At 50.8% G+C, this 25,714-nt stretch overlaps 1 protein-coding gene across 3 annotated transcripts; it reads left to right on the forward strand.

Annotated features, from left to right (window-relative positions):
- CLN8 (CLN8 transmembrane ER and ERGIC protein) lies at positions 1 to 25,714 on the forward strand. Of its 3 annotated transcripts, XM_074329270.1 has the most exons (4): positions 5,650 to 5,799; positions 6,220 to 6,353; positions 13,122 to 13,791; positions 23,961 to 25,714. In XM_074329270.1, the coding sequence occupies exons 3-4, from the start codon at positions 13,249 to 13,251 to the stop codon at positions 24,279 to 24,281; spliced, it is 864 nt and encodes a 287-aa protein (XP_074185371.1). In that variant the 5' UTR covers positions 5,650 to 5,799; positions 6,220 to 6,353; positions 13,122 to 13,248; the 3' UTR covers positions 24,282 to 25,714. The 3 variants fall into 3 exon arrangements, with proteins under 3 accessions (XP_019593146.2, XP_074185370.1, XP_074185371.1); XM_019737587.2 differs by lacking the exons at positions 5,650 to 5,799; positions 6,220 to 6,353 and adding an exon at positions 1 to 242; XM_074329269.1 differs by lacking the exon at positions 6,220 to 6,353 and having other exon boundaries at positions 5,645 to 5,799.

A 25,714-nucleotide genomic window follows, 5' to 3' on the forward strand; every position in this document is an offset into this window, starting at 1 on the left:
CAAGAAGACAGGTAACAGCAGCCTGGCCCTCGCGGGCCTTCCCACCCGGAGCCTGGCATGGGAGCCTGGCTCCTTCACTGCTGTTTTAACTTAGTTACTTTAAAGGGCAGGGGGAATGTGAATTGGCGTTCTCCCTGTACTGCTGTGGTTCCTGCTCAGCTGATCTGAGCTTTCACAGTCTCCTGTCTATATTGAAACTCCATGCACTTGCCTAGCAGGAAAATTGGAAGGAAAACTCTCAGGTAAGTATTCTTGGGAGTTTGCAAATCTGCCACTTTAGTGTGCTACTTTTGGACTTGTCTACCTTGTAATATTCTGCCTGATGTTTGAAACACTGTTTCGTTTTCTTTTCTGAGCCTGTGTGTTTGGTTTATGTACCACATTATGCTTTGTGTTGTGGGGGTGGGAATAGGGTGGCGAGTTTTGAGCCTGTGGATTTGTTCCTAAACCAGTGACTGAGCTGAGAACTAAATCTAAGCAGTGGCATCTCTGTGGGTAAGAATCTAGCGTCTCTCACAGGCCGCCTAAATACCATTTGCTCCATTCCTGGCGAAGAGCCGGAACTGGGTGGGCCTGTTTGGGCATAGAGGCCATTTAGCACAGCATCTCCGCAGTTTTAGGTTGCGGCTTGGGGAAGTCCTTTTTCTCCAGGAGAGTCCTTTTTCTCAGCCTCAGCACGACCGACATTTCGTGGCTGTGGGCACAGCCTGTGTATCTGTACCTGTGGCAGTATCTGCAACCCCACCTCTGGATGCCCGGACGACTTCCCCCAACCCCCACCCATGGTGAAAACCAAGTGTCCGCTGAGGGCTGGCCTGGATGATGGTGGGCTTTGGCAACCCCTAAGAGAACAGCCTGGCTTTGTCGCCCCAGGACCAACATAATCTTATCAAGGCATTTTTTTAAACGCTGGTTGTTACGGTAATGTGTTTGGCCAAGTGAGATTTAAGGATTCCTCAAGGTAATTGCAGCCATTAGTTAGTTTTCAGGTCATCATTTTGAACCGAGAGAACCTGTCCTGCATGGTTTAGCTGAGAGCTTTGCTTCATGCTGGAAGAGACTTTAGACACCAATCTCATCTCATGTTCGTGGCTCCAATAGGTTAACCAACCCTTGCAAGGTCACAAATGGGTAGCAGCCAAGCCCTGGTGAGAAACAGTGTCAAGACCCCAGTTCAGAGCCCTTCCCACATTCCAAGAATCTTAGCTCCAGGCCAGAGGCACCTTGTTCTGTGGTTCAAAATAAGCTTTTCAGAAAAAGAAATAGACACAGTGAATATTCATAGAGGCAGAATGAGTCCAAAAAGACACATTTTTCTGACTAAGCTTCTTTCTAAGAAGCTTTAATTTTGCCACAGTTCTTACAGAATATTCATGACAGTGGCTAAAGAACGGGAAGGCAACTTTTATTCAGGAGACTATGGAGATGGTAGGGGCCAGAGCCAGTGCTTGGGGGTGGAGCACTGTAAGGACACACAGGATTCACAGCCCAGGAGCGGGCGGGCTGGTGTGCTGAAGGGCGGCTGATGGCAGGTTACTAGGAAACATCAAGGTGATGGGCATTCTTGCTAGACCAATTCAGCAAGATTCTTGCTGAAGGCAGGCCCTTCTTGCTGAAGCCAGGGTAATATCGTGGAAGGTGGGGAGAAGGGATTTGATCAGCTATCCAGGGTGGGGGACTGACCGAGCAAGGCCAGGCAGGGCCCAAGTCAGCCTGGAGGGCTCAGAGGGCCAACTAGAGTTAGGACTAGAGTTGGGACAGAGTCTCCGTCACAGCTGGGTGAGAGCCTGACCACCCTGAACTGCAGTGTTCCTGAAGCACCTTGTTTGGGACCCACTGTCCCCTGTGGGAACTCGGTCCCTGTGGTCTAGCCTGTTGTCTGCAAACTCAGGGTCAAGTACTCCCCTCCGCGGGAACTACACTCTGTCCAGTGACACTTGATGGAAAACAGGAAATTCTCTCCTCCCTCCCTCCCCTCTGCAGACTCAGGAGGCTTAGTGCTTAGAAAGGAGAAATCTAACTGCTTGTCTGTTAATGTCCTTTAAAAATCTGTCTTCTTCTTTATTAAACAAACAACAAATATGTATTGCTTATATAATTGGAAAAAAGATAATGTTAGAAGTGTCCCTGGCTGCCTTCTCTAAGGAATCCACTTCCTCGTCTTCCTGGAGACCCTGTGGGCGGTCAAAGCTCACTTCTCCTTCTGTGGCCTGTGCTGAGCCCTTCCCACACGGACCCTGGCGTCTGGTCGACGAAATGTGGGTGAGAGTGGACAAACCTGAGGTGTGCACGGGCCATTGGGCCAGGCCACTCACGAAAGGCACTGAACCTGGCGCCTGACACCCAGAGCTTGTTGCTGTTATGACCGCTGGAGGAGGGAGCAGGTGACAGAGCTGTGACCTCAGGGGTGGAGGAAGCGAGTGGGATGAGAGGAGGTGAGCAGGAATCAGGTGCATTTCATTCAGTCTTCTCAGCGTACTCATCGCCAGGTGTCCCTGGAAACTATGCTTTATGATGGCAGAGGGGAAAGACACACGCTGGGAATGTAGGCCTGTCTGCCTGAGCCGGCTGTTTCTCTGGAAGCCTCAGTTCCTTATTTGTGATGCAGGCCGAGGTGCCCCCGTAGAAGGTGGGAGAATCAGTGGAGGAGCCGGGAGGGCTGCCAGTGCAGAGCCCAGCACACAGTAGACACTCTGTGTGTTTATACAGCACTCAGGGCCCAGTGACACAGCAGAAAAACAGGTCACGGTGAAGGTGAATGTAACCCCTCTTCCTACTGTGCTGAGGAGATGCAATGGTTTTATACTTACCTTCAAAGGCCGCTCAGAATGTAACCATCTCGTCCACAGTAGGCCCGAGAGAGAGATGAGGCAATGGTTATCTTCTTCATGTGATGAGAAAACTATGAATCTCGGGGTCTGTCATATTTTTAATTCAATTCAATAAAATCTTTGAGCACCCAGTGGGTGGCCAGGCAGGTCAGGTCAGTCCAGATGCTTCTCACACGTTACCTAATTTGCTCTTTCAACATACATTCATGCCAGGTAACTTCCTAAGTTCTGGAGGTCAAAAACAACAAAACCCAGCTACTCTCATGCAGCTTATATTTTAGTTAGAAGACATGGAGAATAAACACCAAAACAAACACATGAAAATACAAATGCCCCGGCGTGCTAAGTGCAGTAAAGAAAGAAAAGGCTTCAGGGTGAAGTTCCTGGGCAGGAAGGGCTCTGCTGTGTAGTGACAGCGCTGGCCTGCCAGCTGGGCATCTGCCACCCACCGGGGAGCGCCCAGGAAGGCCCAGAGCACCTTCCCGTTCTGCCCGCCACATGTCACAACTTATGCTCAGCAGCTGAGCGGGGTGTGTCTGGCTCCAAAACCACATTTTTTTTTTAAAGATTTTATTGGGGAAGGTGTATCGATAAGTATTATCGATTGCTGTGCACAGACTTAATTTCAAGGCCCAAAACTCAAGACACACCACCACAAGCCGGGATGAAGGGGTTAAAGAGTTTTATTACAAAGTGAAAGTAAGTAAGACAAGACAGAGATTAGGGGAATATATCATCATACCACTAACAAGCAAGGAGACAATTCATCATACCACCAGGGCCCAGTCAATTAGAGTCGTAGAAACAGCAACGGCCTTTCACCAGTGTGGGCAAAATCCCAGTCAAGTAAAGTCATCAGCACAGGCGGAATATCTTGCCGCAGCCGAGGCGGCCGGGGAACAACAGCAACTACTGCTGTGCCTGCCTCGGCTTTCTGGGGTTTTGAGGACTTCACTGACAACAGCGGCAAGGAGCCAATAAGCATACGTGTTAACAACACAAGGAACTGTCTTGGATCTGGCTAGGAGCCGGGGCCAGTCCTTGGTACGAGGTTAGATGTATAGGAGCTCGGCCCATCTGCGCTAAGGCGAAGGCCAGGCTCCTCATCCTGTAAATATTTTCTTGGTCCTTGGGAGGGTAGCCAATCCTTCCAAGGCCAAGCACATACCCCAGCCACTGTGAGAGGTTACATCCCCAAATGTTCCCAGGCAGGCCTTCATATTTTCTATTCCTTACAGAAGGTGAAAAGGACTTTATTGAGGAACAGTGTGTACTTCCAGGACTTTTTTCCAAGTCAAGTTGTTGTCCTTTCAATCTTAGTTGTGGAGGGTACAGCTCAGCTCCAGGTCCAGTTGCCGTTGCTAGTTGCAGGCGGCAGAGCCCACCATCCCTTGCGGGACTCGAGGAATTGAACTGGCAACCTTGTGGTTGAGCGCCCACTGGCCCATGTGGGAATTGAACCCACAGCCTTCGGAGTTAGGAGCACAGAGCTCCAACCGCCTGAGCCACCGTCCCGGCTCCAAAACCACATTTTTAATGCAAGGTGATGTGGTCCCTGGCTCTCCAAAGCCTGGCAATCTACATTCAAAAACAAGACCCCCAGTGCCAGGCCTTCAGCTCCATCTTCTGGGGGGTGGGGGGAGCTGCCCTGAGCAAGAGGGAGAAGGCCCACAAAGTCGTGCCTCTTGCACAGAGGCTGCCTCCCTGGAGGTTTCCTGACCTGGAAGGTGGAGGGAGGATACTTAACCATTGTAAATCTAGTTCACAGTTTATAAAGCTGCTTCACGTGCATTATCTCACCATTACTCTTTTTATCAAGTAATGTGCTCTGGAGGCTAATATGATGCCATCCACTGTTCCAGGTATTAACAGCTCATTCTATGGGCAGTGTTTGGAGTGGATGCTGTCATACTGTCCATCTTATGGAAGAGGATTCTGGGACCAGGAGAGGTTAGGTGATATGGGAGGGGTTACCGTTAGGGAGAGGGGCCTGCTGGGCTGTGAGGGTGGGTGGCTGCTGCATCTCCATCAATACAAAGTGAGCTGATGCACCTCAAGTTCTTTGAAACCACAGGCCAGCATAAGCCTATTTAACCATTTTCCAGGGTCCCTAGGGACCAGTAACTGCGGTGTGTTCTGCTTGGTGATTTTCAGGGAGTTTCAAGCCGTCACAACGCTGAGCGGCACAGGATTTCCTCTGACTTTGCAGAGCAGAAAGCAAGGTTGAGAGAACTTAGATCATTTGCCTGCAACCCCAGGGTCGTTTGGGAAGTGAAACTGAGAACGCTCCCACTTCTAGGACGTTGTGATCTTGGTTGGCCCCTTGCTTTTACTGCAGGTTCAGACAGTTGAGTCACCGCGGTCCCCTGGAGACGGGTGCAGCCCTGCGTGGACCTTAGCTGGGGCCTCGGCGGGTGGCATCCGCGGACTTCAGCGCGGGTGGGGCGGAGACGGCTCAGTGGGATCTGAGCGTGGGCTCCGTGGGGTCTCAGGGGTTCTCGGTGGTGTCGGGTTCACGCTGGCCCGGGGCCTACTAGGGGCGGTGGGCACAGAGGCTTCGCGGGGCCGCGCTCCCCGGGGGACCCCGGGGCGCCCGCGACTCTAGGGTCCGCACGGACGACCCCTTCCTTGTACGGCCCGGTGTTCTCCAGGGGTCGGTCAGGCTGCGGCGCGGCTGTGCGTCCCGTGTCAGCTCACGTTAGAGAAGGCGGGAAAGACAGCGCGCGAGCCGCAGACTCGGGGTCCGCGAGCGCCCGCCCCCGCGCCCGTGGTCTTGCCCGCGCCCCCGCACCAGTGGTAGCTCCCGGCCGCCGGCGCTGGCCCCGCCCCCAGGGCGCGCATGCGCGGGCGTCTGCGGCGCGGTCGTGACGGCTGCCGCGAGGCCCCGGCCGGGGTGAGCGCCGGTGACAGGGGCCGGACCGTGGCCGCGGCCGTGCGGGCGCTGGCTGCCGGCGGGGCGCGGGCCCAGGTGAGGGCACAGAGGCGCGTCCGCGCTGGTCTGGCCGGGGCAGTGGGGGGCCCGGCTGGCGGGCGCGGGCGGAGAGGGCGTGAGGGGGCCGGGCCGGGGTCCCGTCGGCGCCTCCTCCCGCCCCGCGCGCGGCCGAGCCTTGCGCCGCCCACCCGGGGCCCGGCCTGCGTTCCCCCGCGGCGCGGTCTAGCGGGCGTGACATCCCCGCGCAGACCCGGGCCCTCCCTCTCCCGCGGGACCCACGGCCCCGGGTCTGCAGGCGCGGGGGCGCGCCGGCCGGGGCGGGGCCGGGGCTGCGGGGGGCGGGGCCGGGCTGCGGGGGCGGGGCCGGGCTGCGGGGGGCGGGGCCGGGGGCGGGGGGCGGGGTCGTCGGCCCCTCTCCCGCCCCGCGGCGTCCCTGTGTTTTCCTCGGAGAAACAGCGCCCACGGTCAGGCGGCGAACTCGCAGGCCGCTCCGCATGGAAGTGCTGGCTGAGCGTCTCTTACCTCCAAGAACTGCAGCTGGAATCATAGGGTCTCCGCTGGCCTCGCAGATGTGAACTGTGTTTATAGCGGTGAGGAGCTGGGGACGGAGCTAAGGGGCGGCGGGGAAAGTGGGCGATGGCACAGCCCCCGGACTGGGGCCTCGCGTGAGAATCCCTGTACGAGAGGGTTCAAGCGGGAACGGAATCACACGTTGCACGCGCGAAAGAAGCAGCCGCAAGGCAGCGTGTGTACTTTGGTCCATTTTTATGGGGGAAAAAAGTTCAGTAAGACAATGGACCCGGCGGGCACCAACAAGTGGTAATAGTGCTTAGAGCTGGATAGGAGGGTTACACGTTTTTATTTTTGTATTTTATGCTTGTTTATAGTGTCTGAATTTTGTTCATTGAGCATGTGTATCTTTTGGTTTTGGAAGAAACTTTGTTACCAGCTGTTAAAGGGTAATTGTCAGAATGTTGCAAACAGTGAGCACTGTCAGGTTCCCTTTAGCTCCGCGGCGAGCTGCCCCGCGGATGACAGGCAGAGAAAGCCGGTTCAAGCGCGAGTGAATGGGGGGAATGCTGAGATGAGGCTGCTGGGTCGGGTACCACCCCGCTGAGCGCCCCCACGCAGCGGGTCGGCCTTTGAGATGAGCTCTCTTGGGTGGAAAGGACAATTGCTGCATCTTGTCAGCGTTGTGTGGGTTAATTAATGTATGACTTAGACTGAAATGTCTGGGCCCCTTCCTTGGTGAGCAGTGAGTGTCACTTAAGTCCCCTAGCAAGTCAGGTGATCCTCAGGGGGTTGTTAAGCACTAATCTAGCCTGACATAAAGCACACACCCTTTTTTCCCCTTTTTGACTTCATTTCCGAGTTTTGGGTCGGTTATCTTAACCAAGCACCAAACGCTGGTGTCCACAGGAGACGTGTAAGAACTGAACGATGGTGGCCATTGAGTCCTATCGTGGAGATGTGCTGCCTGGTCACAGAGCACCACTGGAACTAGCAGCCTGTTGATGTAAAAAGTGCCTGGTCCCGTGCAGGAGCACAGCTTACGCCATCACAGCCTACAAAGCAAGGACTGAGATGAGTTTTGTAGATAGGTTTTCCCAAGAAAATGAAGGCTGCATAGCATTGGGACGGGGCTCTCAGCCCTCCCAGGAGCCACCCCCTGCTCTGTGGTTCCTCAGCCACTGAGATACGGGGCTGGAGCCTTGGGCGTGAAAGAGCAGGATAAGCCATGCTATTGGGTGTCCAGTTGTCCCCAGGAAAGGAACAGTGACTTCCAGCTGTGAAGTACTATTTAGGCTTCAGGCCACAAGCAGAAGCCCTTAAGTCCGGGTCTGGAGGCAGAGCGGGGCTGGCGGTGAGCCGTGTCCCCTGTGCCTCTGAGGGGAGGGATGTGGTCAGGGTGAGCAGCCCAATGAGAGGAAGGAGGAGGAGGAGGTCGGCACAGTCCCATCCGTACTGCTCTCCGAATGGCCTGGCTGGGCTTGTGGGTGTGGGCCTGGGACGTTGTGGGGGCAGCAGTGCCTGTGCAGGGCTCCAGGGAGGGATGCCTGCTGCCTGCCTGGGTCCGCAGATGCCTCGTTCCCTCCTGACTCGGGGTTCAGCTTGTCGATGCACCCCACGGGGCGAGAGACCACAGTGACAGGTCAGAGCAGACGAGCACCGGCTCCCCGAGACATGCTGTGCGTGCATCGTGTAGGGACACGCGCAGTGAGGAGGTGTTGAGCAGGGATCCAAATGGGGGCAGGTGATGGGATTGGAAAGGGTAACCAGAACTGGGTTTATAGTGGGTTGTTTCCATCTGTCTCATTGGCACCGGCTATGACTGCAGAGGGTTTGCCCTGTCACAGCCCCAGCTCACCTGTCTGTGTGTCTGTGTCTGACCATGACCTGTCTGCAGTTCTTTCATGACACGACCTTCAAAAAGGCTTCCTAGATGGCTGGACGACCCAGAAGCCAGTCTTGGGTTTTCCAGTGCCATGAATTTGGAAGCACAGTGTGTTTCCTGGTTTCTGAGTCCCTGGAGCCACCTGGGGTGCTTGCACTGTCCCCTGCCTGCCCCTGGCCTCCACCCTGTCCCTGCCACCCTGCCTCAAGGCCTCTCATCATTAGGTAGAGCTTCAGAAACGTGCTTCAGAAACGTGGGACCCGCCCCACTGACAGGGCTCCGTGTTCTCGCCCCTCCCACGTCCTTGGGAGCCTGGGCTTGCGGTGAGTGGCCCTTGGACTTGTGGCCTCCGCGCTTCCGTTTTCTGTCACTCGGGCTGTCACCTCCCAGACTTCGCTGCCCCCCTCGGGATCCCCTTGTGTTGCTTGGTAGGGAACAGGGAGGTCACAGGAAGGGAGATAGAAAACCGGTGTTCCCGGCCTTTCCTCAGGGTTTCTCCCAGAGAATCAGGGCTTTGGGGCTTGTTTTGTATGTGGCTGACATTTCAAACCGCTGGAGCACTGGAGGTCCTTCATATTCGCAGCCAGTGTCCGACTGCTCTGTTTATGTGTGTTTTGTATTCCCATAGTCAGAGGGCTCAGTGTGCTTAGAAACTTGTTTTCTTAGCTCTTAAAAAGCAGAACCACATCGGACCCACTAAGCTGACCTTTCTTGATTCTTTGCTCCTAGTGCCCTGGAGTCCCTCCCACCCCAACCCAACCTTCCTGAAACAGCAGCTGGACTAACCACTTCCACTGAGGTGAACTTGGGTGTTTGCTTTACTCAGAGTCACGGGGACGCTCCCATTTGAAGGCAGAGATTGCACAGAAGTTAGATGGCTTGGCCAAAGGCATGTTGATGCAATTGGGGCAAAATGGGAACTGGAACCCGATCTCATGACTGACTTGTAGGAAAGTGCAAGAAATGTAAGGACAGGTCCATGTTTTAGCAGAGTTTACAGTTTTGTGTAGGGCAACCCTTTTAGTGGATCACTGTTACATTCTAGACCAGGGGTGTCAAAACTTTTTTCAACATTTTTCACCAAGGCAGTAAAATACACAAACAGCTGGGCCACTCACTCGAGGTGAAGTACGTATTGCCTCACCTGGTTTATTTAAGTAAACTAAATATATTTTTGGAATTTGCTGCGGGCCAATTAACAATGGGTTGTGGACCACAGTTGGCCCGTGGGCTGTAGTTTGGACACCCCTGTTCTAGATGGTGAGGCTTCCTTTCTACCCAACGTTGAAAATCTGCCTCCTCTCCCAGTGTGTGGCCTCCCTGGGGGTCAGCCTGCACTGCTGCAGAAGCAGGCTGTTCTGTGTTCCTTTGTAGCCAGTCAGTCACCTGCAGCCACAGGGAGACGCAGGAGAGGCTCAGGGCACAGTCTGTTCCACGCTCAGGTCCCAGACTCAGACCGCGTGGATGCCCCAGGGGTCGGGAGAGAGAAGACCAGAGTGGGGAGACTCAGGCCTGACCCGCAGTGGGTTCCCCAGGAATGTAGGCAGGTGCACACTCAGGCCCGGCTGATTTGAATAGTTCCATTGGTTTGGGGCTGTCCGGGTGGATGGGGGGGGTGTCCCTGGTTGCCTGGCACCTGGTCCTGGGTGATTCCGGCAGGGTAGGTGGGGGGGGCTGGCTCTGGACAGTGGATGGCAGATGGCAGATCCAGGTGTGTCCCGGCTGGCCCTTCGCTGTCCCTAAGGAGTGGCCGCTGGGAGGGGCAGTCTCTCCCCAGCCAGGAAGGGTTTAGGATGTTAAGACATCGTAATATGGAAAATATGCATGAAAAGCAGTTACACACATGGATACGCAAAGCCAAGTGCTCTTGCCAGCCTCCTAACGTGGTATTAAACTTGCTCTGTGCGCATATTGACTCCGAAGTGGGTTTCCAGGTGTGTGAGTGAGCTGCAGCCCTGGCATGACATGGATGTCCATGTCATGGTCACAGAGCCTCCTCGCCAGCCGTGTCCCCGGTGAGGGACCTCCTGTGGACAGAAGCAGCTCAGGGACTGTGGGGGAAGAATTGGGGTCATCGTCACACAGCGAGCGTTGGCTGAGACGCGGGAACAAACCCCTGTGTGACGTGGTCCAGGACCAGCTGGCCAGCCAGACCCCAGAGGTCTGGAGTCGGAGACATGGTTCCTTGTGGTTTGTGTGAGGTGAGCCTGTGTTTCTGTGTCCACAGAGCAGTCGTGGGGACTCTGAGCTGAGTGACAAGTTTTCTGGTTTTCACTGCTCCAGGCTCCAGTGTTGCGACCTCGTGGTTCAGTTAGATGTGTGACACCCCAAAGGACAGAACGTTTTGGTGGCACAGCTAGAACCCTCTGCAGTCCTGTTCCATGGTCACCGGCGTGGGTGACGAGGGTCCTTCCTCAGGAAAGCCCCTGCACTGTGTGGCGTGTGGAAGGCGGGGTGGGAAAAGACCCAGCGGGGAGTGGAAGGCTGGCTGCTGAGCGGCTTTGCTGGGGACGGGGACGGGCTCCTGTCCTGGCTCTGCCCTGGGTTTGCGCCTGTGAAGTGCGAGGCCCCACTCGGGCGCAGAGGTCCCTTCAGATCCGGCACGCGGGACCGGTGTTTACACTGTCACGAGCAAAACGAGTCCCTGCTCAGTGGGTGTGACCGCTGACCGTTCTGCAGTCTGCGTGGTCATCGTACCAGTGTTTCCTGCACGCCACCTCCGGCCAGCGCGGGCTCAGGCCCTCGGAGCCGCCTGTCCAGTGCACGTCAGCTTACCTGAGCGCGCAGCGTGCCCTGTAGATGCTCTGACAGAGACACGTGCGTTAGGAGCGCTCAGCCGAGGCACCTGCCCTAGTCCACAGCACCTCCCGGTCTGGGAGGCTTCTGGAGGAAGTGATGTTGAAGCGAAAACCGGAGGGTGGACGGGGCTGGAGGTGTGGTGAGTAAGGGCTCCGCGGGGTACAGGGCCCCAGGTCAGGAGAATGTGGTGTTTCATAGAACTCAAAGGTTCGGTGAGCGCAGAGTGGGGTGCGGGGATGGAGAGCTCCGAGCTCACACTCCCAGGGACGGAGCACAGGTTGTCATGGCTTCCTGGAGTGCTAAGGACACTACATGCTGTGTGCTGACTAGGATAAAACAAACAAGGTCACCTGAGTGGGAGGCAGAAAATTGTCTGTTGGAATAAAACTGGAAGCCTATTGCATGTGGTCTCCAAGTTTGCTCAGATCTACAAGGTCCGACACTTAAGTTCGCGAATGTGTTGCAATGATGTTGCTCACCTTTTTTGATATCAGAGGGATTATTCATTATGAATTTATACCAACTAGACAAACACTTAACTAGGTTTACTATTTGGAAGTTCTGAAAAGGCTGCATGAAAAAGTTAGACGACCTGAACTTTTTGCCAACAATTCATGGCTCCTGCATCACGACAATGCACCAGCTCACAGGGCACTGTCTGTGAGGGAGTTTTTAGCCAGTAAACAAATAACTGTATTGGAACACCCTCCCAGCTCACCTGATCTCGCCCCCGATGACTTCTTTCTTTACCCGAAGATAAAGGAAATATTGAAAGGAAGACATTTTGATGACATTCAGGACATCAAGGGTAGTACAATGACAGCTCTGATGGCCATTCCAGAAAAGAGTTCCAAAACTGCTTTGGAGGGTGGACTAGGCGATGGCGTGTGGGTGCACAGCTTCCCAAGGGGAGTACTTCGAAGGTGACCATAGTGATATTCAGCAATGAGGTATGTGGCACTTTTTCTAGGATGAGTTCGCGAACTTAATTGATCTCCTAAGTTAAAGTAAGAAGAGGGTTGGTTGTGACTAGAGAAACCCAAAAGAGCAATGGAAGAATGGACTTTTGTTTTTACATTGTTGTGGAGAGGTTATTGACTTATTTTAAGTGAGCTGATGTCATGAATAGGTAAATACATTCAGCGTGTGTTCCCGGCCTGTCGGCCATCACTGTCAGCAGGAGAAAGTGAATTTGTGAAACACGGTACTGGTCCCGGCAAACTTTGCCTGTGGCCCTTGGGTTAAGTCGTCATTTATGTACTTAGTTTAGGGGATTGTTTTCATGGTTTGAATTAGAATTGCCACCTTGAATTTGAGAGCTGGCGAAGGCCAGGAGAGCAGAGTGGGCTTCGTCGGGCCAACGCAGCGCAGGCTGGCGAGAGCCGTGGAGCTGCAGAGGACGGCGCGCAGTGGGTCCTTCGCGGTGTTTGTCCTGTGCGGAAGCGGGCACGGGGCATGGCCTCGCTCCTGAGATCTCATCAGTGTACTGCTTGCAGACGGGATGCTGAGGACAGGCCACACCGTTGGCAGGTTACAGACTTACCTCCTGTCCGTGGGGACATCTGAATGGCGATACGTGATGATGCTCTCAGTGCTAAACCACGTGAATACCTACTGTGTGCCAGACCTTGTTTATGCCCTGTGCCTATATCGCCTCCTCGGCGCTCCCAGCATGAAGAAGCAGCCTCCGGACGTCCGAGGCCACCTGAACCCAGGGTTGCCTGCAGGTGTCTGTCCCATGGCTGTGGGAATGTGGTGCCGTTAGCAAAGAGCTTCACCACACACACTGGAGAGCAGGGCTGTGTTCTTGTCTCGGGTTCTGGGAGTAAAAGGCCTTACCACAGGAACTCCAGTGTTATTATCTGAAGGTGTTTTATGCTTGGAATCCGACAGCCTGCCATGCAGGTAGGCGGGGCCTCGGGCTGCCTGTTAGCGCCCTGCGTCCACCTCTTAGCTGCCTGGCTCCAGCTTTCATTTCTCTTCCTCTCTCCTATACGGCCAGGGGATGTTTCTTACCTTGTTTATGTATCTTCAACTGTGCATAAGAATGAGGTAAATGATAGTAACAGTACTTCCTATTATGATGTTTTTGTGGCCCTGGAGTCGTGTTGTATCCTAGCTTCAGTTTAGTTGACACAAAGTGAATTACCTGTTCTTTCTGCAGATTGAAGCCAGACACACGAAGATCCTAGAGACCGCTGTACTGCCTTTGTCCTCTTGGACAAGACGCGCCGTGGGGCCCCAAAGCCCTGTGTTGGCCACGGGACGCTTTCAATATAAAATTCAGGACAATGAGTCTTGCAAGTGATAGAGGGACATCAGAGAGCATTTTCGACCTGGACTACGCCTCTTGGCAGATTCGCGCGACGCTGGTGGTCGCTGGCTTTGTCTTCTACCTGGGCGTCTTTGTGGTCTGCCACCAGCTGTCATCCTCCCTGAACGCCACCTACCGTTCTCTGGTGGCCAAAGAGAAGGTCTTCTGGAACCTGGCGGCCACCCGTGCCGTCTTTGGTGTGCAAAGCACCGCGGCGGGCCTGTGGGCGCTGCTGGTGGACCCCGTCCTGCACGCCGACAGGGCGTGTGGCCAGCAGAACTGGTGCTGGTTTCACATCGCTACGGCAACGGGCTTCTTCTTGTTGGAGAACGTAGCGGTTCATCTATCCAACTTCTTCTTCTGGACGTGGGACTGGTTTTTAGTTCTGCACCATCTGTTTGCCTTCCTGGGGTTTCTAGGCTCCGTGGTCAACGTCAAAGCCGGCCACTATCTCGCCATGACCACGTTGCTCCTGGAGGTGAGCACCCCGTTCACCTGCGTCTCCTGGATGCTCCTGAAGGTGAGTGTGCGCTGCAGAGGGCAGGGCCCGGGCTTTCCGCCTCGGCCGCGCAGCTGCAGCTTGCAGCGCACTTTAGGTGCGTGACGCCTGTCACCTCGCCGTGGGCGCCTCAGCAGACACGTCAAAGAGTTCAGCGCCAGTCACCAGCTCCTGGGGTTCAATCCCTTTTAATCAATTTTAAGCCTTTTAGCTCCCAGCTCCGTAAGGAAGAGGATCAGCAGGTCCGTGCGTCAGTGGATAGCATCTGAGCTCCAGAAAACATGGTTTTTACTTTCTTTCAAAGGCTTTTTAATTTCTTTCAATTTTTTTTAAAAATTAGTTTCAGGTGTATAAAGCAACATAAAAGTTAGACATCTACACCCCTCACAAAGTGATAACCCCACTCCCCAAATCGACCCGTCTGACATCGTATTAGCTGTTACAGTAACGTTCGCTGTCTTCCTTATGCCGTACTTCACATCCCGCACGCCGTATATATACACTTATGTATTTAAATATAGTTGACGTGTAATATTATTCCACTGCAGCTGCAGGTGTATAGCACAGTGGTTATTCATCTACAGTCTGAAGTGATCCCCCAATAAGTCCAGTGCCCATCTGGCACCCGACATAATCTTTACACTGTTGATTATATTCCCCACACTGTATTTCACATCCCCATGACTATATGGTGTCTACTGATTTGCTCTTTCTAATCCCTGTACCTTCTTCCCCATCCCCGCCTCCCTCCCATCTAGCAACTAACAGTTTTTTTTTGTATATACCTGGGTCTATTTCTGTCTTGTTTGCTCACTTTGTTCTTTCGATTCCACGTATCAGTGAGATCATATATGTGGTAATTGTCTTTCTCAGTCTGACTTACTTCTCTTAGCATAATATTCTCTAGGTCCATCCATGTTGTTGCAAATAGTAAGATTTCATTCTTTTTTTTTAACTTTTTTTTTAACTTTTTTTTAAAATTTTTTATTGGGGAATGTTGGGGAACAGTGTGTTTCTCCAGGACACTGCTCAACTCCAAGTCCAGTCACCGTTTTCAGTCTTTAGTTGCAGGGGGCGCAGCCCACCATCCCATGCGGGAATTGAACCAGCAACCTTGTTGCTAAGAGCTCGCACTCTAACCATCTGAGCCATCTGGCTGCCCCTTCATTCTTTTTTATGGCTGAGTAATTGCATGTACCACTGTTCCTTTATCCATCATCTACCAATGGGCATGTCAGTTGTTTGCATACCGTGGCTATTGTGAACAGCGCTGCAATAAACATAGGGCGCATGTATTTTTTCAAATCAGTATTTTGGATTTCTTTGGTTAAGTAACCAGGAGAGGAACTGCTGGGTCATAAGGTAGTCTATTTTCAGTTTTTTGAGGTACTTCCATACTGATTTCCATAGTGGCTGCACCAATCTGCAATCCCACCAACAGTGCACGAGGGCTCCCTTTTCTCCACATCCTCGCCAGCGCTTGTTGTTTGTTGATTTATTTGATGATAGCCATTCTGACAGGTGTGAAGTGGCATCTCATTGCGGTTTTTATTTGCATTTCTCTGATGATTAGTGATGTTGAGCATTTTTTCATATGTCTGTTTGTCATCTGTATGTCCTCTTAGAAACATGTCTCTTCATGTCCTCTGCCCATTTTTTAATTGAGTTGTTTGTTTTTTTGGTATTGAGTGGTATGAGTTTTCGTTAAATTTTGGATATTAGCCTCTTACCAGATGTATCATTGGTAAATTTCTCATTTGGTAGGATGCATTTTTGTTTTATTGATGGTTTCCTTTGCTGTGAAAAAACTTTTTAGTTTGGTGTAGTCCCACATGTTTATTTTTTCTTTTGCTTTCCTTGCCCGAGGGGATAGATCAGTAAAAATATTACTAATGGTAATGTCTGCAAAGTTACTTTCTATATTTTCTTCTAGGAGTTTTATGGTTTCAGGTCTTACATTTAAGTCTTTAATCCATTTTGAATTTATTCTCATTTATGGCGTAAGGAGGTGGTCCAGCTTCATTTTTTTGCATGTGTCTGTCCAGGTTTCCCAGCACCATTTATTGAATAGACTGTCTTTACCCCAGTGTAAATTCTTGCTTCCATTGTCATAGATTAAATGACCATATAGGCATGGATTTATTTCTGGGCTCTCTATTCTGTTCCCTTGATGTATGTGTCTGTTTTTTGCCAGTACCATGCTGTTTTGATTACTATAGCCTTGTAGTATGATTTGATGTCAGATAGCTTGATACTTACACTTTGTTCTTATTTCTCAAAATTGCCGTGGTGGTTTGGGGTCTCTTATGGTTTCATATAAGTTTTGGGATTATTTTTCTAGTTCTGTGAAAAATGACTTCGGTAATTTGATAGGGATTGCATTGAATTTATATATTGTTGCCTTAGGTAGTATGAACATTTTAACTATATTAATTCTTCCTATCCATGAGTATGGTATATGTTTCCATTTATTTGTGTCTTCTTTAATTTCTCTCTTCAATGTCTTATAACTTTCTGAGTACAGGTCTTTTACTTCCTTGGTTAAATTTATTCCTAAGTATTTTATTGTTTTTTGTGGCAACTGTAAATGGGATTGTTTCCTTAATTTCTCCTTCTGATAGTTTGTTATTGGTGTATACAAATGCAACTGATTTCTGCATAATAATTTTGTATCCTGCTATTTTACTGAATTCATTTATGAGTTCTAATAGTTTTTTGGTGGAATCTTTGGGGTTATCTATATATAGTATCATGCTATCTGCATATAATGACAGTTTTACTTCCTTCTTACCGATTTGGATGCCTTTTATTTCTTTTTCTTGTCTGATTGTTGTGGCTAAAACTTCCAGTACTGTGTTGAATAAAAGTGGTGAAAGTGGGCAACCTTGCCTTTTTCCTGATCTTAAGGGGAATGGTTTTAGCTTTTCCCCATTGAGTATGATGTTAGCTGTGGGTTTGTCATATATGGCCTTTATTATGTTGAGATATGGTCCCTCTATTCTCACTTCGCTAAGAGTTTTTATCATAAATGGATGTTGGATTTTGTCAAATCTTTTTTCTGCATCTATTGATATGACCATATGATTTTTATTTTTCATCTTTTTAATGTGGTGTATCACGTTACTTGATTTGCAGATGTTGAGCCACCCTTGCATACCAGGGATGAATCCCACTAGATTGTGGTGTGTGATCTTTTTAATGTATTGCTGAACTCGGTTTGCTAATATCTTGTTGAGGATTTTTGCATCTATGTTCATTAGGGATGTCAGCCTATAGTATCTTAGTCTGGTTTTGGGATCAGGGTAATAGGCCTCGTAAAATGAACTTAGGAGCCTTTCTTCCTTCTGGATTTTTTGGAATAATTTGAGGAGAATAGGTGTTAATTCCTTTTTGAATATTTGGAAAAATTCACCTGTGAAGCCATCCAGTCCAAGACTTTTGTTTGTTGGGAGCTTGTTGATTACTGATTCAATTTCATTGGTAGTAATCATTCTGTTCAGATTTTCTGTTTCTTCTTGTTTGCGCTTTGTAAGATTGTATGCTTCTAGAAATTTATCCATTTCTTCCAGATTGTCGAATTTGTTGGCATATAGTTGTTCATAGTATTTTCTTAAATTTTTTGTATTTTGTGGCATCTGTTGTCACTTCTCTTTCATTTCTGTTTTTTATTTTATTTTATTATTTTTTAAATCCTACATTTTTATCTTATTTATTTATTTATTTATTTATTTATATTTGGGAAAGGGGAACAGGACTTTATTGGGGAACAGTGTGTAGTTCCAGGACTTTTTTCAAGTCAAGTTCTCCTTTCAATCTTAGTTGTGGAGGGCGCAGCTCAGGTCCAGGTCCAGTTGCCGTTGCTAGTTGCAGGGAGTGCAGCCCACCTTGCAGGAGTCGAGGAATCAAACCGGCAACCTTGTGGTTGAGAGGACGCGCTCCAACCAACTGAGCCATCCAGGAGCTCAGCGGCAGCTCAGCTTAAGGTGCTGTGTTCAATCTTAGTTGCAGGGACGCAGCCCACCATCCCTTGTGGGAGTCAAGGAGCTGAACCAGCAGCCTTGTGGTTGAGAGCCCAATGGCCCATGTGGGAATCGAACCAGCAGCCTTTGGCATTAGGAGCACGGAGCTCTAACCCCCTGAGCCACCGGGCCGGCCTCAGTTTTATTTTTTAATTTGGGTCTTCTCTTTTTCTTGATGAGTCTGGCTATAGTTTTGTCCATTTTCTTTATCTTTTTAAAAAAACAGCTCTTGGTTTCATTGGTCTTTTGTATTTTTTTTTTGGTTGTTTGCTTTTTTGTCTCTCATCTGAGGTGAATGCCCGCCCAGTGAGTGGTATACACCCTTCGTCCACAGCAAACGTCTGCTCCACACCGGTCATGTGGCGAGTGCTGTGAGTGCCGCCTGGAGAGCGTCACCAGTGGGGCTGGGGGTAGAGGATCTGGGAAGAAGGGTTGGAAACCGTTAACGGGCTGAACGAGTCATTTGACCTAGTCAGCCTCTGAGTGACCACTGAAGCTGCTGGTCTGTGCGTTGGGTCATCTTAGAGAAGAGGCTGAGACTGGACTGGGGACCTGTCAGCACCCTGTGTACGCCTCTCGTTTCAGCCCAGCCGCGTACTTTTCAGTTTTGTCCTGTGGGTACCCTCCACAGAGGGCAGAGGGCAGGGTCTGTGACTGCCCTTTGTTCTCTGGCTGGGGTCATGGAGTGCAGTGTGCTGGCTGGGGCCCAGCACGCCTCTCTTCTCCGTCCCCCTCCTCCGTGAAAATACCCCACTTCACGAATGACAGGGCTGTGGCAGAAAGACGTGTTGGGACAGGAGAGCCCAGGAGCCACGCACGTCTGTGCTGGACAGCTGGTCGGCAGTGACCTGACCTGAAACCCACGAGATGTACTTCATGCGCTTTGAGAAAACAGATTGGTGGTTACCTTGAATTTTTGTTGTTTTTTGTAGGAAGTTCTTTAAAAACAGAAACAAACGAAAATCTTCCTGGCCCTCTGTCCAGCCCTCAGGGGCTACCAGCGCTGAAGCGTTTCATGAGTATTTTTCCAGACTTTTGTCTGGGCTTCTCCTGGAGCCAGATGTGGGGACAGCACCTCCTGTGGGACATGCCAGCTGAGAGGAGGGGAGCAGGGCTGGGGGGTGTCTCCAGAAGCATCTCTGCTGTGGGTGTGCTGGGAAGGCCCCACCTCCTCACGTCCCCAGTGTCCTCAGGAAGAGGACGGGCTCCCGTGGTGGGGGAACAGACTTTGTTCTGGGAGTTCTTCTGCTCCCTCGGGACATCGTTCTGCTGCTGTTTGTGCAGGATGGTGAAAGGGTGTCCCTGTGTCCACTTCTCACACCTCTCCTCATATTAGCTACACAGACCCAGCAGATGCCCACAGCAGAATCATACCCTCAATTCATGTAGCTTAGGGTCACCACTAATTCAAGACAGGTTTACACACCAAAAACAGTGGCTTGTTCTTAGCATTTCCTACCTGAATTTCGCTTGGAAATATTGCTTAGAATTGTCAGTGGATGACACTAGGCTCAAACATCTCCATGTGGCTCATCCACAAAAAGACTGGTCCAGGATGTAAAGTAGGGGACATAGGACAGGCGTGCACCGGTGCACACTGCTAAGCCATGGGCTCCAGAGCCGCACAGACCAATCCTGTGTTACGTGCGGATTCAGTTACTGCGCCCCCGCTGCGCTTGGAGCATCCGGGGACACTGAACACAAAGATTTTAGTGCCCGAGAAAGACCAAAGATCACTTGCTTCTCAAGCTTCGAGTTTTCTAAACGTAGTGTAATTACTATGTGAGTGAAAGCCTGTGTTTCTGATGTGAATATTAACAATTGAGAAGACCATTTTCAGTGAAAAAGATAGTGGCACATTGCTCAGCGTACTTCCTAGAAGCTGGTACGTATTTATACCCGCACCACTGACGGCAAGCTCCTGTTTCCACAGCAGCACTAGCTGTGTCAGTCTTTGATTCGTTGCCAATCTAAGTAAAAAAATGAGTTTTCAACTTTCATTTATTTGATTGTAGTGAACTGTTCTTCATATTTGACATTCATATCACTCATATTTGTTTTATAAATTGCTTTACTTGTTTATTTTCTATTGGAGGATAGTCTTTTGTGTATATGGGGGTGGGGGTTGGTGATTTGTAAAAACTTTAAAAATAGTCTTTGTCGGGGCGGCCGATTAGCTCAGTTGGTTAGAGCACGATGCTCATAACACCAGGCTTTTCTGGTTCGATCCCCACGTGGGCCACTGTGAGCTGCGCCCTCCACAGCTAGATTGAAACAACTACTTGACTTGGAGCTGATGGGTCCTGGAAAAACACACTTAAAATAAATAAAAGTTTAAAAAAAAAAGTCTTTGTCATCTGTCAGATGTTTTACCATGCATTCTTTAGTTTTTTTTTATTGTTCAGAAACTTTGTTTTATGTAGTCAAGTCTATCAATTTTCACTTACATGAGTCATGACTCTAACATAATGCTTAGAGCACCCTTTCCCACACGTGATCATAAAGCTGGTTCCCTGTGGCTGTTTCTAGGATTTTTGTGGTTTTCTTTTAAACATTGATATTTAATCCATTTGAAAATTAGTTTTAAGATGGACTATCAGCTCCAACTTGATGTCCCCGAGGGGCAGCCAGTGGTCCCATCACAAGCACATCAGCCTTCCTTTCTGCTGATCTGACTGGCTGCCCAAGGTCAAGTGTCCGTGTGTTTTTACTTATTTCTGCATTTTGTAGTATTTATCTGGTTTAGCACTGGCAGCACCTCTTTTATTTCTGCTTTGTTATATTTCATTATGTAGTGAGGCATGTTCAGTTGTCTGTTGTTTTCAAACCTTCTGGTTTGTTCTTGTGTATTTACTCTACCAGGTGAGCTTTGTTAAGTTGACAAAGTACTAATGTATTTGCATAGAGTACCAGCCTGGTCTCTTCGGTGGCCGAAATCTCTAGGTGAACTCAAGGAGGGCAGATGTAAGGTCTTCTTAGTGGTTTCCTGTCAGCGGCACTGTTGGCCTCTTTCGTCCAGGGCTTCTTTCAAGTTCCCTGCATTCATAGTTACATTCACATAAGTAACATGTACGTACTCCTTGAAGCTGCTCAGCATCAGCGTCACCTGTCATCAGGGGAGGGCAAATCAGAGCCACAGTGAGATGTCACCTCACACCTGTCAGAGTGGCACCAGCAAAGAGACAAGAAATAAGTGTGGGCATGGATGTGGGGAAAGGGAGCCCTCGTGCACTGCTGGTGGGGATGTAAGTGGGTGCAGCCACTGTGGGAAACGGTGTGGGGTTCCTCAATATCAGAACTACCATGTGACCCAGGAACCCCACTTCTGGTTACTGATCCAAAGGAAAAGAGAACGCTAATTGGAAAAGATGTCTGCACCCGTGTCCATAGCAGCAGTATTCACAACAGCCAAGATATGGAAGCAACCTGTCCACTGGTGGATGGATGGCTGAACAAGAGGTGGTCCATTTATGCCATGGAATAGTACTCAGCTATAAAAAAAGAAAGAACTTGTACCCTCTGCAACAACCTGGAGGGGCCTAGAGGGCATTGTGCTGAGTGAAATAAGTCAGACAGACAAGTACCACATGATCTTACTTATATGTGGAATCTGAAAAAAGGCAAAAATGAACCTGTAGATACAGAGAACAGACTGGTAGTTGCTGGGGTGGGGGGGATGGGGGTGAAGGTGGTCAGAAGGTACAAACTTCCAGTTATAAGTTACGTCCTACAGTTTATAAGTTGTTGAAGAAAAGCATTGTAACTGTGTGGAGATGGACGTTAACCAGACTTACTGTGGTAATTATTTTGCAATATGGACGCTTCGTGCCTTACGCCTTTACGACGGTGTGAAGGCAGCAAGCATTCAGCAGAAACTGCACTTTGGATTTTCACTTTTGGTCATTTCCTGGGCTGGTAACATGCAGTGTGGTGCTGCCTGTGTCACTGGGCCTGGCGGCGCAGCCCCACGTGGGTAGGTGAGCTGTGTCTACACTGTGCGCTGCCAGTGTGTTTGGACGTTGAGTTCTAAGTGCGTGTCAGGTCGGCGAGGCTCAGCCGTGGTGCTCAGTGCGTTAGGCGTGTCAGCGTCCGGTGGGTCGATGAGAACATCACCCCACCGTGAGTCCGGGGCCACCTCATATACCAACATCAAAGCACGGTGTGGGGCAGCTGGCATGTATGTGTCGGTTGTGGGCGCTGCGGAGACACTGGTCAGGTGCCATGCAGAGAGGCCCAGTCGTCGCTGGCTCCCTGCCCGGGGCCTGCAGCCTGCTCTGACCCAGCAGGACGCTGCAGGCCCCGGCCTCAGCTTGCGACACCAGCTGGTGGGGCCACAGGCCGCTGTCACCTGAGTCCAGGCATCACCAGCTGCTGCCTGCTTGTGCCTGGGGTGACACCAAGAGCATGTATGTGCCAAGGCTCAGTACCCTCCCTCGCCACCTTTGGACCTAGTCACTGGGGCCAGTTGGCCGAGTGACCATACTATTTCTCACCCAAACTGGGCACTTCTGAGAGAGAAAAGGACTGCCAGCAACTGCGCCAGGCAAGCTGGGTCGTACAGGGTCCCTCGCCACTGACCGCAGTTGTCACGGTGCTTCAGACAGCCAAGGGACCTCCGAGAACCCTCTCATTTTACAAACAAGAAACGAGTCCAAGCGTCCACCTCTCACATTTGGTTTTACTCTCACGTCACTGCACCGTCAGACGGATGGATGCAGATTCTCCTGGTCTGAGTCTTCCCCCATCCGAGGGACGGGTCTGTCCTCTTGCTTTCTTGGGGTGCTATGCTTGTTTGGACGTGTGCCTGCTCGGCTCTTATCACACTTCAGCAGTGCAGGGTCTGTGGGGAGCGTGTGGTTCCGATCTGCCTGGCGTTGGAACCACACACAGGCCTGGAGGGTTTGATCTGCGACTGGGTGAGGCCGACTGAAGGCTGTCTGTGTCTGGGGGAGCCCCCCCGCCCCCCGCAGAGCCTCAGGCTCTGTCCTCATCTCCCACCCCTCTTCACATTCATTTTTCATCTGGACCCCGCAAGAGTTCACGCAACTGGAGTGTTTACTGTTTGAAGCTGTGCCGGTGATTATTTAGACAATTATCACTTGTACAGAAAAGCTCCTGGGTATGTCTGACCCCACAGTGGAGACCATTCACCTTTTTTATGAAGTTATTTTGGGGCAGTTTCACAGTATTTCAAATGACAAGTACATCCTTTGTTTTTCTAGTTTTCCTATATTTTTAAGGTAGTCCTAAGTCACTGGTTCTTTTTTTTTAGGATTTAAAAATTTTTAATTTTAATTTTTATATTAATTTCAGGTGACTAAGTCACTGATTATTGTTTTTCTTTGTCAGAGCTCTGTGTATACATTCTTAGGACATAATGCAGTTAGAATTCCTTTTTTCTTTTTCACATTTAGTCACTCTGGAGGTTGGATTGCTGTGTCCCTTTCACAGTTGGGTTGTGCAGCTTGAATAAAGCCTGTCCCCTTGCCTGCTGTCAGGGCCATCCCTGCGCGCCTGTGCCTCGCGCTCTAACCACTGACCTTCCTTCTGCAGACACAGGCCAGGGTCTCCATCCACAGAGGGGCACCACGACATGGAACTGTGGGGGAAGATTCTGGGCAGAGAGAAGGCTAAAGAGCGGTGTGCACAAGCTCACTGGTCCCGAGTGTGCCCGCTGTCTGGGTGTCAGCCTGTCCTGGTGCTGACAGGTCCCGGCCATGAGGTCCCACCGTGGTGCCCATGGTCCCATGGCCAGTTTTAGCTACGACTGTTGGAAACTAGTTTTCATGTAAATTTAGAATAATTTTAAGGCACGTTCATTTTGGCTTGTGTCCAAGGGCTACTGGGGTGAAAGCATCAAAAACCTCCCTGGAAATGAGTCTCATCCTCGACTTCTCTCTTCTGAGACATTTTTCTCCTGGGTTGGGTCTGGGAGTAGGGCCGGCAGCGCCGGCAGACGTCTTCTGCTTTTACTAAGCAGCATATTTACTTAGTGTGTGCAGATTGAAGGTAAAGAGCAAAAAGATTGACGTGAGACTGAAAACAAGACAGAATCTGGCTCTGAAGAGCAAGCCGGCCGCTGAGCAGGCCGGTTCCGGAGCCAGCCCCGGGGGAGGAGCTGCGTCCGAGCCTCTGGGGCCCTGAACTGACGCATCTGCTTTGTCCCCGCAGGCCGGCTGGTCGGACTCTCTGCTCTGGAAGGTGAACCAGTGGCTGATGGTGCACATGTTCCACTGCCGCATGGTCCTGACCTACCACATGTGGTGGGTGTGCTTCCGGCACTGGGCCGCCCTGGCCGGCAGCCTGCACCCGCCCCACCTGGCGCTCTTCCTCTGCGGCCTGGGGCTCCTGACACTGCTAATCAATCCCTACTGGACCCACAAGAAGACGCAGCAGCTCCTCAGCCCGGTGGATTGGAACTTCGCCCCCCCGGAGCCCAAAGGCTGCTGGGCTGACCGCATCAATGGCCAGGGGCTGAAGAAGGGGCAGTAGCTGCTCAGCAGCACGGCCACAGCACCCCGAGGGCTCCAGGGCCAGCTTGGTAGCAAGGAGTGGGTGAGGGCCGCAGGTCCCCCCGAGACTCGCTCGCTGGCCTGCAGCGTCCGTGTCCAGGTGGCCGTCCTCGCTCCGTTGTCTCGTATGGCTTTTTCCTGTGAGCTCACAATGTCGGGCCCCGTTTGTCATCAGGAAAGGCTTTGGGGGACAGCTTTGTTTGAATACGGGCATGCCTCATTTTATTGCACCTGGCTTTATCATGCTCCAAAAATGCCCCTCAGTACGGGCGTTTTTTATGAATGAGGCAAAAGTCTCTGAGTCGCTGCATTTCCATACTCACTTTATTGGGGGTCTGGAACCCACCCTGAGGAACCTCTGAGGTCAGCCTGCAAGTGACGTGACTTCATGTTAGAAACGCCACGTAGTGGGTGTGGTTGAGTAGACATCCATTCTTTCTAGTCACACCTTCGACATTTTGTGTCTTATTCAAAACTTGTATTCTTTTTAGTTGGAAAGAATTGCCCTAAGATAGAAAACAATACGATTTGTTAATTTGTTAAAATTTCCCAGGGTATGCACTTTAAGACCAGGTGTGCTGCGGCGCCATCTAGTGGCACAACAGTGCAGACACGGGAACAAACCGCTTTGGAATTCACCCAAGCAAAGTGAATATGGAGCAGTTGAGGTTAAATCTTGTGAGGTTTCCTTACAAGGAAGCTATACTAAAACAAGTATTTTGCATTTGTACTGTATTGCTCAACTGACAAAATAAGGTAGGTGTTTAGTAATCATAATTGTCTAGCTTTTAGAGCCATTTCAATTGACAAAGTGGCCAGCAGGTGCCCAAACGAGACCTTGATTCCTTGGTTGGTTTTCACTGTAGATTTCAAACAAGCTAGTGATCAGTTTCCCTCCGAGCTGGGGGGGGGACTGCCAGGCCCTATGCCCTCCTTTCCCTCAGCTGCCTGGTGAGGAGCCCCAGGGGACGTCACTTTCACCTTTGCGCCCAGGTAGAATTTATATACCAACCTAGCGAGTTTAGTGACAGACACACGAACATTTTATTCTTGCTGCAAATGTGCAGTTCATAGCAAAGTTTCCTTTTTAGCGGAAGCACCTGTGAAGTGTTTGTGACAGCCACGTGATTCCGATGAGAATCATGTGGGACTGGGGATTGTTGTTCACCTGGGACTCTCAGAATAGTGTTTTCATGACTGGTGCTGTGACTGCTGATTGTGTTTAGGTCAAGATATGTAATCCCTATTTATCTCATTTTAAGAAGTGACTTTAACCCCAGCAGTACCAGCAAATCCTGTCCCTGCTGGGACAACTAACTGAAGACGCTGCCTCCCTGTGGCCTGCACCTTCTTGCTGTGGTGGCAGCTGTAGCCCCGGGCAAACGTGTAATAAAGTGACTGATGTTTACAGAA

The sequence above is a fragment of the Rhinolophus sinicus genome, linkage group LG04 (assembly GCF_036562045.2).
Source record: "Rhinolophus sinicus isolate RSC01 linkage group LG04, ASM3656204v1, whole genome shotgun sequence".
NCBI lineage: Eukaryota > Metazoa > Chordata > Mammalia > Chiroptera > Rhinolophidae > Rhinolophus > Rhinolophus sinicus.

Coding starts and splice junctions, on each gene's coding strand:
- CLN8 (XM_019737587.2), top strand. CDS start 13,249: ATGAGTCTTGCAAGTGATAGAGGGACATCAGAGAGCATTTTCGACCTG. Junction 13,792..23,960: donor TCTCCTGGATGCTCCTGAAG/GTGAGTGTGCGC, acceptor TTGTCCCCGCAG/GCCGGCTGGTCGGACTCTCT.